At 37.5% G+C, this 13,580-nt stretch overlaps 1 protein-coding gene and 1 long non-coding RNA gene across 5 annotated transcripts in view; one reads left to right on the top strand and one right to left on the bottom strand.

Annotated features, from left to right (window-relative positions):
* The window catches only part of LOC146397548 (uncharacterized), a 78,148-nt gene that overhangs the window by 42,126 nt on the left and 22,442 nt on the right, over positions 1-13,580 (bottom strand). The gene's annotated exons all lie outside the window — the stretch shown is intronic.
* Positions 4,276-13,580, top strand: part of GPR149 (G protein-coupled receptor 149) — a 64,402-nt gene continuing 55,097 nt past the window's right edge. Inside the window, exons 1-3 of one of the 2 annotated variants that reach the window (XM_021068449.2) lie at positions 4,276-5,892; positions 6,828-7,020; positions 11,864-12,321. In XM_021068449.2, coding sequence (XP_020924108.1) covers positions 4,879-5,892; positions 6,828-7,020; positions 11,864-12,321 — 1,665 coding nt within the window. In that variant the 5' untranslated portion in view covers positions 4,276-4,878. 2 annotated transcript variants of the gene reach the window in all.

Here is a 13,580-nt window from a genome sequence, read left to right as displayed (position 1 = left end):
TTACTCATTACTAATTTAAGACTTGGTCAATTTGTTGTGCATAAGGACATTCATATCACAAACATTAAATATTTATTGTGTGGAATCCCTTAGGATGAGGGTTTATTTCCAAAGAGGAATTTAAGGGAGAAGATAGTATGAAAAATGACTAGACCATAAGCTTCAAAAGGGCAGGAACTCTGATGTTCTGTTTACCACTAATACACATCATCTGAACTTTAGACATTCAAATTGATGTGGAATGAGTGAATGAATGAATGAAGAAAGTTTATACTGTTTAATTATGTTTAGAATAGCTATATATTATTTTTATTTTTACTTTTATGGGATGAGTTCAGTTAGCTTCAATCTATTCAATGTTTCACACAGCTCTATAAAAACTCTCCTCCAGATAACATCTTTATTATATGGTTGGGTGAAGCTTACAGAACTACCATAGTCAAGTCTTTGCCTCGAATGTATAAAACTAAATAAGGAGTGGCCAGAAATAGTAAACTTATTTCTCTCTGTAACTATTCTACATTAACACATATACACATAAAGGTATATATTCACGTGTACATGCATACCTCCAAATTTTTGTCTCATCTGGGGAACAAGCTAAAAAAAAAAATCATGGAATGTTCCATTTGAGAGAACTTTGAAGCAATTCTCACAAGTATCCAGGGGCATCTTCGGGTTGACAGGTCTCTAAAAATTTGATTCGTGAAGGTAGTCTTTCTGACTTAGACTCAAATTAAATTGCTGTAGCTCCAATTAGACCCCTAGCCTGGGAACCTCCATATGCCATGCGTGCGGCCCTAGAAAGACAAAAAAAAACAAAAACAAAAGAAGAAACTCATATATAATATGTATGTATTATATGTATATATACACAATTTATATATATATTATATATGTGTTATAAAACACAAAACTTAGTAAAAGGTTGTTTATAATAAAACTTCAAAAAATGAGATATTTCTTTTTTTTTTTTAATTTTCCCACCATACAGCAAGGGGATCAAGTTATCCTTACATGTATACATTACAATTACACTTTTTTTTCCCCACCCTTTGTTCTGTTGCAACATGAGTATCTAGACAAAGTTCTCAATGCTACTCAGCAGGATCTCCTTGTAAATCTATTCTAAGTTGTTTCTGATAACCCCAAGCTCCCGGTCCCTCCCACTCCCTCCCCCTCCCATCAGGCAGCCACAAGTCTCTTCTCCAAGTCCATGATTTTCTTTTTTGAGGAGATGTTCATTTGTGCTGGATATTAGATTCCAGTTATAAGTGATATCATATGGTATTTGTCTTTGTCTTTCTGACTCATTTCACTCAGTATGAGAGTCTCTAGTTCTATCCATGTTGCTATAAATGGCATTATGTTATTCTTTTTAATGGCTGAGTAGTATTCCGTTGTGTATATATACCACCTCTTCCGAATCCAATCATCTGTTGATGGACATTTGGGTTGTTTCCATGTCCTGGCTATTGTGAATAGTGCTGCAATGAACATGCGGGTTCATGTGTCTCTTTTAAGTCGAGTTTTGTCCGGATAGATGCCCAAGAGTGGGATTGTGGGGTCATATGGAAGTTCTATGTATAGATTTCTAAGGTATCTCCAAACTGTTCTCCATAGTGGCTGTACCAGTCTACATTCCCCCCAACAGTGCAGGAGGGTTCCCTTTTCTCCACAGCCCCTCCAGCACTTATTTGTGGATTGATTAATGATGGCCATTCTGACTGGTGTGAGGTGGTATCTCATGGTAGTTTTGATTTGCATTTCTCTTATAATCAGCGATGTTGAGCATTTTTTCATGTGTTTGCTGGCCATCTGTATATCTTCTTTGGAGAAATGTCTATTCAGGTCTTTTGCCCATTTTTCCATTGATTGATTGGCTTTTTTGCTGTTGGGTTGTATAAGTTGTTTATATATTCTAGAGATTAAGCCCGTGTCGGTTGCATCATTTGAGACTGTTTTCTCCCATTCTGTAAGTTGTCTTTTTGTTTTCTTTTTGGTTTCCTTTGCTGTGCAAAAGCTTTTCAGTTTGATGAGGTCCCATGGGTTTATTTTTGCTCTAATTTCTATTGCTTTGGGAGACTGACCTGAGAAAATATTCATGATGTTGATGTCAGAGAGTGTTTTGCCTGTTTTCTTCTAGGAGTTTGATGGTGTCCTGTCATATATTTAAGTCTTTCAGCCACAAAAAATGAGATATTTCAATGATGCTTTCTGGGAAAGAAAAGCGAAAAAAAAACCTTTATAATTGTTAACATTCATTGGAAGTTTTCCCAATCATGAAGTGCTAAGAAAGGGCAATTAGAAAATGTGTGTGTGTTGTGATTTAATAATGCAGAGCCAGGCTACAATTTTAAAAACCGGTTCCACAACTTACCATTAGTGGGTGGCAGGAGAGGTGAGCGGGGTTACCACCTAATAACAATCGACCCCCAAAACTCAATGATTTACATAACAAACTTTTTACTCATACAAACCTTACTATTGGTTCCCAAAGCCCTCCAGGGCAGCCATCTCCTTCAGCTGGAACTAAACATTCCAGGCTGCTTGAATTTTATACCTTCTTCATATGGACAAAGGCCTCCTCAACAACACAGCAGGGAAAAAGGAAGCATAGCAAATCCAAGCATCCATTCAATATTGATTATTATGAAGCAGACAGAAAAGAAAATTAAGAAAATTAACCTGAACTATTTAAAAAGTATATCATCCAGTTTTAGAACTTGCAAGGACCTAAAAATTATCCAGTCAAGCCCTTTTATTTCATAGATATAGAAACACACACCCAGAGAGAGTATAAGATTTTTTGCTCAAGATTACGCAGCCAGCAATAGCACAGTCTAGAATCAAATTCAGATTTCTCTTCTAGCTCCCTACTGGCTGCAATCCCACCCCCAACCTTTGGAAATGTACTAACCCTCTTTCCCAATCGTCATATCCTAGAGACCATGGCAACATGGTGGTTAGATTTCCCATCCCTTTTCCCAGTTTATATTTAATGGAAAACACAGAAATGCTTGTGATGATGGAGACAATGTCCTCAGACCTCAAATGGCCTTGCAGCAGCTATTATTTATTTCTACACATTGGCATTTTTAACAATGTGATACATATTGTCCAAAGCAAATGAAAATCAAGGGCTAAATGCCCTATGGAAAATTAACCCAGGCTAATTGCAAGTTCTATTACTATCAGTAGGGAGAGCTAGAGTGCTGAGCTAGCTGTCACAGGTGAAGGGGAAATCAAACAACATGTCAAGATAAGTGAGACACCTAATGTGTTTGTTGAAGGGTATGACTAGCAAGGACTAACACAATCACTTTTCGCTTGAGCAGATTCAGGTTCAAAATGTAGCTTCAGGAATAATCTAAAAATAAAAGGAATGATCAGAGTTCTATTACCATTTCCATGTATTTAGATCATTAGCACATGAACTTTCTCCTTCTGCTTTCCTTCTGACCCCAGCATTGTTTGTGGAAAGGCACCACTCAGCTCATGAGACTGAGCTGAGGAGGAATACACTAAAGCATCCTGGGAAATGCCGGGCTGCTGCCCATTATTTCTTTGCTAAGCCTCTCATCTTGTAAAACTGACAATTCTTAAAAAGAGTTCAGAGATTCAATTATTGTATGAAACACCCCAGGTAATTTGGTTAAATGCTTTTGCAAAATAACCTCCCTTTTAGGCTCTATGTAACGTCATCTGACTTTAACAACTAGAAAAATTATTTATTCAAATGGCAGCTTGCTTACTTTGATGACATTGATATAAAATTGTTACATGCCTAAAGCCAGAATGGCTCCACCCAAAGTTTCTACAAAATCTTATTTATCATAATGAAGACCATAATGACATCCTCATTATTAAGTACAATATATATTTAAAAACAAAGCTCATACTTCCTATCCTCTTAGAAATGGCATTGATAATATTCTTTATAATATTGATAATATTATTGATAATGAATTATGGATTGGAACGGTCTAGAGAAGAATAAAAGCAGCCCCTGAGTGGAGTAGCTTGGACTTCTCAAAGATGCTATTTGCCATTCATATCAAGCCTGAACAAATATTTGGGCTAGTTTTTTATGTCAAAACCAAAGGGGACGGCTTAGTAAAGACATTGTCTGTTGCTTCGAATAAGGCAGGCTGAGGAGATGTACATCATTTTGCTCATACACTGAACTCCCCTCCCTTTCGTTCCTGCTTTTCTCCTGCTTGGAGCTGACTCCTCCTTCCTGCAGCTCCGAGGATCACAGGCTGATTGAAGAACACAGCTGTTCTGATGGGGAGCTGTGCTCAGTGACTGACTCTTTCTCTCCCTCTCTCTCTCTCTTTCTTTCTCTCTCTCTCTCTCTCCCAATATCTCTCCATCTCTCTCTGAACCGGCAAAGCTGAAAACTACCTGATAATCTCTCTGCCTTTGAATCCAGCTCTGGAACCAAATGCATCATTTTACTGCTCTTAAAAAGTGAACAGAGTTTGATTACCTCAAGCCAAAGCTGCTTTGCTCCATAAGAAGGACGCAAAAGGACCCAGACATCATTGTTTTTTAATCTACTTGAGGAGCTTTTGCCTTCATGCCTGAAACTTGACAGTTTCAGGAGGGAGTTTTGGGTTTGTTTGTTTTTAATTGAAATGTTGAAAAGTTTCTTATTGATGCTTTAAGTGGAATCCAGTATGGGTTGGATTTAAAATATGGGTTGAGTAAGATTTAAAGGAGACTTATCTGACCACTTTCTACTGGACGGATGGGGAAATACCTTGAGAGAAACTTGGTAGGAGAAAATGAGCTAATTTGCAACTAATAACCATGCTTAATTTTGAGATTATCTACAGACTCATTGAAAAAGAAATTAAATATTGACAAAAGATAATGTCTGTATTTCTCAGTAATTTAACAAATGACTCTAGCTTGTGGAAAGAAAATCATAATTCGACGGATCTTTTAAATCCACCAGGAACCGTGAATATCTATCTTTTTTGCCTGACATGCTTAATGACTCTGGCAGCCCTGGCAGGCAGCATTTATTCATTAGTTTCCCTGCTGAAAATGCAAAACAGAACTGTTGTGTCCATGCTTGTGGCTTCCTGGTCTGGGGATGATCTCATGAGCGTCTTGTCGGTGACCATCTTCATGTTTTTGCAGTGGCCAAACGAGCTCCCTAACTACTTCCAGTCTCTGTGCACCACTTCTGCCTTACTATATTTATGCCAGGGCCTCTCGAGCAACTTGAAGGCGACTCTCCTAGTCTCCTACAACTTTTACACGATGCACAGGGCTGTGGGGAGCCAGGCAGCCACCAGAAGATCCGGCCAGGTGCTCTGCGTGGCGCTGACAGTGTGGGCAGCCAGTCTGCTGCTCTCTGCGCTCCCTTTGTGCGGCTGGGGTGCCTTCGTGCGCACGCCTTGGGGCTGCTTGGCCGACTGCTCCAGCTCCTACGTGCTGTTCCTCTTCGCTGTGTACACTTCAGCCTTCGGACTCCTCGCCTGCCTCTCAGTCCCGCTCACTCACCAGTTGCTGTGTTCGGAGGAGCCGCCGAGACTCCACGCCAACTACCAGGAAATTTCCCGCGGAGCTTCTACTCCAGTGACCCCTCCAACTGGGGGGAGAGTGCTTTTCCTGTCCCCAGATGATGCTCCGGGGCCGACCCTGCGGTGCTCTAGGGGATGCTTCCCGAGCTCGGACACCGTGTTTGGACCGGGTCCGCCCGCGAGGGCAGGGCCAGGACAGGGGCCGGGGCGCTGTGCTGCCGCTATGGCTGGAGTCTGCAGGCGTGAGAATCGGGGAATTCTGTATGGAACCAGGAGCTTCACCGTGAGCATAGCGCAGAAGCGCTTCTCTTTGATCCTAGCGCTGACAAAAGTCATCCTTTGGCTGCCCATGATGGTAAAAGTGTGGTTGCTCACAGTGCGCGGGTGTGTGTGTACCAGGCAGTCTTGAGTGTGTGAATCCCTGATTGAAGGGCCACTCAGGGACGCGCGGTTAAGTCGTTTACAAACGCATCGGTTTTAGAGATGCACTTGGAAGAAGGCAGTTCACGAACGGGTAGGACTAGAAGCCTCGAAGCCTTCTCGCTTCAAAATTGGGGAGCGCTTTCTGGCGCTGAAGATTTGGTTTTCCTAGGTCTGTCATGGTCAAGGATGTGCTCTTCATAGCAATATCTGGGAGTATTCAGAAAAGGAGGGAGGTATAAAAAGGGATTTTTTTCTCCCCAATCTTCTGTCATGCCCTTCCCTCTGCTCCATTCCTGCCTAGTAAGGACACCGCCCATCCCCAGCAGGAAAAGAGAAGGGTGTTCAGAAGTAGAGAGTGCCTAAAGAGGCTTTTGTTAAAGCCTCTGGGAGGGGGAGCCCAGCTGAGAGGTGGGGGGAGCCCAGCTGAGAGGTGGGTGGTGCTATAGTGTGGGTGGGTGCCCTAGTATGACAAGAATGGCCTGGAAGAGGCGAGGGGCCAGAAATGTGACAAAGCCCATCTAGTGTACCAGGTACAGGTTTCAGACACTTGCCTGTTTTCTGGGGTAGCATTCCCCACGTTGTGGACTGTGCTTCCTTGGTGGAAAGTTGAGCTGACACTGGGCACAGACCAGGCACTTGATAGTGAAAACCCTCAAAGCTCTTTTCAGTCTGAAGCAGCAGGCCTACTCCCAAGGGATCCCAGTAGTCCACCACCAAAACCAAGCATGCCAGCCCAAGTGCAGAGCTTCTGGCTCTCCAGCAGGAAAGGGGCCTGGAGAAGGGAGCTGGGACAGCATGCATGGGGAAAGGCTTAACAAAGTGGAAAATGTTAGCCTGTAATAGGTCTGAAGCTCTCTGCTTTTGCAGATCCACATGGTGGTCCAGCACGTCCTGGGGTTTCAGAGCCTTCCCTTTGAGACACTCAGCTTTTTGCTAACCCTCCTAGCCACTACTGTAACTCCAGTGTTTGTCTTGTCCAAACACTGGACCCACTTGCCCTGTGGCTGCATCATCAACTGCAAGCAGAACACATATGCAGTGGCGTCCGACGGGAAAAAACGTAAGTTCTGGATGATGCAGAGGTTGGGAATAATGTGTATGTAGTCAAACACAGAAAGGTGGTCTGTTGAGAAAGTTGCCTGAATAGGGGATTAGGAGTCCAAAGACACATTAAATGGCATATAAAGGGAAGAAATTTTAATGTGAAACAATTATTAGTACAGTGTTGGAGTAAGTTTTAAATGAGGCAGTTTTGAAACAACTCTGTGATGTGCTTATACATTGAATAATTATTTTAGGTAAGAAAAGAAGAGATAGAATTCACTCAACACAGCATGAAGTCATCAGAGACCCTTAGAAGTTATATCCACCATAGCTCTGAGCCCAGAGTAGAAAATAAATTTCCCTCCCAAGTCTACATGTGAGAAACCTGCATCTTTGAAATGTTAAAAACGCATTATATTATAGCCCATTATTATTTGATGAAACAGTAAAGAAAACCATTTTCATTATTTTGCTGCTTGTATTCTTCCAAGATTTTGTGAAGTTTTCATAGCAAGCAATAGGAGTACCTAAAAACAGTCCAGGACAAATTTTAAGTGTATGCCTCTGCTTTTAGAAAAGAATACACGTATACACACAAAACAACAACCCCAAAACACCTATAGTTTCAAGAAAGGACAAAGGTGGCAGTTTGTCAGTGTGTGTTCATGTATGAATCTAGCCCTGCTGTTACTTTAAAAAAAAAAAAATCTATGTTCTAAAGAGAATAGGACATCTATAACAGGAATACTCACTGCTGTAGTTGTAAAACTCACTAGAAGTGTAATTGTTCATATACTGAGATAGGAAACATTGAGGAATGACCTGTATCTTTTGACTCTGCCAGGAAAGAAAAGGATATTTTTTGTCTTTACAGACAAAAGACAGGATATTCTATCATTTAAAAATCCAAGACTGCATTAGTATATGCTGAATTAGCTGTGCCATTAATTTTCCTTTGCTCAAAATAAGCAAGTATATTACTCTTTAACAGAGAACAAAGATTAAATAAAAACAGTTCATCTCAGGCTGTAAAAACTGAAAACTGTTAAAGAATATTCTGCAATCAGATCTTTAACAGGGTTATTTTACAAACATTAATTAGTCATGAGCTGGTCATTTTCTATGTATTAATGACATTTGATGTAGAATTTTCAAATGACTAGATTTTTTTTTTTTAGTGTTAAATAAAATAAAATAAATAAAATATTTAAAATAAAATATGTCTCTAAAATAAAATAACCATGGAACTTATATAATAAGTATGTGCTTCTGGGCTTAATATCCAGAGCTTCAGTGACACAGAAAATTAATAATAAATCTTTTGGGCCAAACAGATGAACATAGAACATATAAAGATCACTTACAAGCCTGAAAGTTTTACCATTCTATCAGATGTTAATATTTTATCCCTAAATTAATGAACCAGCACCATCTTATAGTATTTAAGATTGTGAGAAAGACAAGAAGAGTTTAGGGCAGACATTTTTTAAAACTAAAGGGCACCTAAATCGAGCTGAAGACAAAGCAATGCAACAGATCAATCACTTAAATGGGTTAGGAAGCATTCTATCTTGTACTACACAAGGCAGAAGAACCTATTCAGCAGGCAAGCAGAATCAATAATCATGTTAATATCTCATGTTTGAAATTAGAACTATAACTCTCAAAATCAAAATAATGTTTTTCCTCCAAAATTACCATTCCCCTCATTTATATTTATTTTAAAATTCCAAGGGATGTGTTAAAATGCAAGTTTGGGGAGTGTGGCTTCAAAAATAAAACATTCTGAGAAACATTAGTTTAAAATGTGTGGCTTCAAAAATAAAACATTCTGAGAAACATTAGTTTAAAATGGCTCCATTCTCTTTTTGTTTCCAGCCTTGAGATTTGATTTTATTTAATATTTTATTAAAGTATAGTTGACTTACAATGTTGTGCCAATTTCTGTTATACAGCAAAGTTACTTACATTCATATACATTCTTTTTTTCTAATATTTTCCATTGCGCTCTATCCCAGGAGATTGGGTACAGTTCTCTGTGCTATACAGTAGGACTTTGTTGTTTATCCATTCTAAATGTAATGGTTTGCATCTACTAATCCCAAACTTCCAGTTCATCCCACTCCCTCTCCCCTCCCCCTTGGCAACCTCAAGTCTGTTATCTATGTCTGTGTAGCTCCATTCTCTCTTTGATCTCAGGGAAATTCTAAGAATAAGAATGGTGTTTTCACTGTCTGAGGACTCACCATAAATTTTCCTATTGCTAGAAGAACACAAAAACAGAATTTTGAAACCCTAAAGATGGCTCATCCTCAGGTGGGAAAGTGCTTGATCAGTAACAGTACTTTGATTCTATATAGCTATTGTACTTTGATGGCCCCATTTCACATTTAAGATTTTTCTCCTTAAAAAACTAATATCACTGTATTACATTCTTTTGCTGGGAACTCCAGAAGCAAGGAAATGAAAATATTTTTTCCTAACTCATATTTGCCCTGGGTTCATTTTGCTGATGTAAACATAATTGTATATCTCAGCTTCACTGTATGGAAATTGAGAGACATGCAACTAGAAAATGAATGTCAGTAATGGATAATAATTTCCAGAAATAATAATTCTCTCCTGTTTCCAACAATAATTGGTATTTCTAATGTCTCAAAATAAAAATGGTCTTTAAAAAAGGTGGTTTTAACACAGAGGTCTCAGGTGGCAGACATATGGATTAGATATGGCTCTCAGACTGATTTTGTTTGCATGACATGATGCTTTTTAAATTAAACAGTTAAAATATTTTCTATAAGAATCAGATTTTCAGATTTTTTTGACAAAATCAAAGTATCTGATGATGTATTACTCTGAATAATTATATATATTTATAAACTGATGTAATTACTTATATCTAAAATTGTCATTAGCAAGATGCAATTAAAAGCAAAAGACTAGAGCTAAGGTTTATCCACGGTTTTACTTTTCAGAACAAAGGTAGCATTAGATGTATTTTTCATAACTGCAAAAGATCCTGACTCTTTTCTGATGGTCATTAAGTTTCTTGTAAGTTACTATTCAAATACTACCAACTCTTGTTATATTATTATATCCTATTATCTTCATCAGTTAGTCATAATTTACCTCATGTTAAAGAAAAATCACTAACAAGAAATGTTTATATTTGTTACATTTCATAATTAATATACTTACCTTAACTTAAAGATAACACTCTGGGATATTCTGCTTTCATTAACATATTTCTGTCATGAGTCTGGTTAGCAGTAAAGCAATTTTACGTAGAGGTTAATAACTCCAATTCTGGAGTCAGCTTTAAATTCAAATCTCTTTACCAGGTAAGTAATCTTAGGTAGATTTCTTCTATCAGCCTCAGTTTTCTCAAATGCAAAATAGAACCAAAACACCTTTTATTATGTAGGGTTGTTGTGTCAAATGCCAGGACCTGTGTGCATAACTGACCCAGGAATACTGCCATTCCCACTGTATCTATTGCAGTCCCACTCCCTTCTCATAGCCTGCCTCAGACTCCCTTTTGCACCTCATGACATGGAGGTAGAGACTCCATTGACAAATTCTGCACAATCTTTCAAAAACCTTACTCCTTTTTTGCTTTATATTTCATAGTTATGCAGATAATAAAATATATAGCTACAAATATCAATTTAATCATTTACATGATAAAATTGGAATTTTCATGATAGTTGTTGTTTGCTTAATATTCTTGAGTGACCATTTGTCACTTTAATCTTTTTGTAGAGAAGAGGGAAACTCATCAATAATTAAAATATTCTTTTAGTTCCATCAATTTTCACACTATCAAAGTAAATTAAAAATCCTAATTTAATTTTACTAGACTATAAACACTGACTGTTTGGTTCAAATAATGAATAATACCTATAAATTCTACCTTTCCTTCAGAATTGTTTTATAAATCTTCAGTTCTGAAACAATTTCAGTAATAGAATCAGCATATGAATGACACTAGAATGTATTATAAAATGAATCAAATTTTACCTATTGTTTTCATAGAAATTTTTAGTTTTTAATTTTCCCACCACAGATAGCTAAATGTGTGCATAAAACACAGAGCTATCCAAGTAGAAAAAAAAGCTTTTGAAATGAGCCATGTTTGAAAGATGAAAACCAAATCACTGCATTGCATTTTGCCTACCATCTTGATATAAAGTCATTCTTAATATATAAAAAATTATCAAGTATTTAATGACATTCACACACAATATTTGTATCACTTATGTTACATTGTCACTTGTTATTCTACTAAGACTTTATACCATATTCACCAAATAGTAGAGCTATATGTAGGATACCATCATATTTCACCTGATTTAAATCATAGAAAATTTTGTGTTCCTGCTAAACTCATCTTGTAATTAATCAGGTACATAGACATGTTGTAAAGTGCTTCAGTTCACAGAAATATAAATATCTTTTTTATAGTTCATTTCATATTTATTCAGGAATGTACATGTTATTTTTAAAAGTTTAAAAACTGTATTGCAACATTATCTAATTTTTAACATATGCATTGGTAAACATGTAAACCTCAGCAATGATATATATCAAAATATTTCAAGCAGCTATATCTGTTATTAGTGTTGTCAGCTGAGTAGCTCAGATGATTTTACATGGTTTTCTGTGTGAGAACAATTAGGCCCTCAATGATAGGATGGCTTGAATTTGTGAGATATAATGCATAATTGATAAGAAGTAAATGAAGATAGTTTTAAAATGTATTCTAATCAAGTTGAGTGCATCTTCCTCACTTTGTATATCTAACTTCTGTTTATATCTACCTTCCTAATTATGGAATTTTTGTTTTTGTTTTTATGTAGTCAAGAGGAGATGCTTTGAATTCAATCTATCATTCCAACAGAGTTATGGAATTTATAAAATAGCACATGAAGATTACTATGATGATGATGAATATTCTACATCCTATCACAACCTCATGACCTATGAGTGCAAAACCACAAAAGACTCTCAGAGAGACACTCAGGATATCTTCAGTGCCATAAAAGTGGAAATCAGCACCACACCCTCTCTGGACAGCTCCACACTAAGTGGCATCAACAAATGCACAAACACCGATATTACAGAGACTAAGCAGGATTCCCACAATGAAAAGGGTGTTGATCCACTGCTTTTTGAAAAAACAGAAGGTGATATTAAACATGATGAAACCACCTTTTTGGAAGGGCCAGAAAGAAGACTTTCTCATGAAGACAGTCAGAAACCAGATCTTTCAGACTGGGAATGGTGTAGGAGTAAATCAGAAAGAACACCTCGCCAGGTACAGTAAGTTTGTTCTTCCTGTGAAATTAAACATGAGACCTAATATGACAACATGAAAAAAAAATACGAGCTGCTTATTTCATTCAATCAAGTCCAAGGTTATTTTCACTTGCCTTAATTAATTTCCATAATACTAAATTTTATTTCAAAGTGACTTCTTTTAAATTTTTTAAATTAGTTCTCCATTTTCATTCAAAATATGTATATTTGGGGACTGGTAGAATTGCATAGGCTCTTTGAGAAGTAATCTGTGTAAATTTAGACTAGTCCCTCAGAACTTATTTCAAATTAGTTAACTTGTATGTCTTATTTTTTCTTCACCCGAAAAGTATTCCACAAGTCCCCAGTAGAAGTTTGGGGGCAGGTAATTATACAGCTAGTGGTGAAAAGGTAGTCCTGTTGTAACTTTATTAGATAGCTTGCCTGTAGGTCTTGCTGAAATTAGTCCCTATAGTATTCACTAAGGAAAATAAGATCTATTCCAGAATCACCCAAGTGAACCATTTCAAAAACCCTGTTAAATGTTACATCATTAAGGATAGAAGAATGGATATATAAATATTTTATAAGATAGAATTTGGGAGTTCCCATCGGGGTGCAGCAGAAACGAATCTGATTAGGAACCATGAGGTTGCAGGTTCGATCCCTGGCCTCGCCCAGTGGGCTAAGGATCCGGCGTTGCCGTGACCTGCAGTGTAGGTTGCAGACATGGCTTGGATCCTACATTGCTGTGGCTGTGGTGTAAGTCAGCAGCTATAGCTCCGATTCAACCCTTAGCCTGGGAACTTCCATATGCCACAGGTGTGGCCCTAGAAAGACAAAAAGACAAAAAAAAAAAAAGAATTTGTACCTTAATCTTATCCTATTCTTTCTTAGATGTCAGCCTACCTAGAATGAGGAGGGATACTTATATTTTATTGAATTTATAGTATGATATTGATGTAAGATTTTTCATTCCTTCAAATTCTCATATCTGACAACTGGAATTGCCCTTGCTTTCCACAGTTGATTTACTAGGAAGAGAAACCTTTTTCTATGTGACTTAATGAAAATCAAAGTCCACCTGCCCCTAGTCTCTGGAATCAAAAATATAGTTATTCAAATATCTGCTGGTAATATTGAAGTCATTGATCAAAATATGACCACACAGCACCAACTATGAACATGAACAGACTAATTTGATATTTCCTTTATTCTCCTTGACTATTTAAAACCCCTAGTTTTACTTTGATATTGCCAACTTTTTAAAGTTGGATA

The sequence above is a fragment of the Sus scrofa genome, chromosome 13 (genome assembly GCF_054392235.1).
Source record: "Sus scrofa isolate SSC_HxYL_T2T_F1_AM1 chromosome 13, Sscrofa_HxYL_maternal_Yorkshire_Landrace_v2.0, whole genome shotgun sequence".
In the NCBI taxonomy this organism is placed as follows: Eukaryota; Metazoa; Chordata; class Mammalia; order Artiodactyla; family Suidae; genus Sus; species Sus scrofa.
The sequence above is the reverse complement of the archived record's forward strand: the minus strand, read 5'-3'. Positions and strand labels throughout refer to the sequence as shown.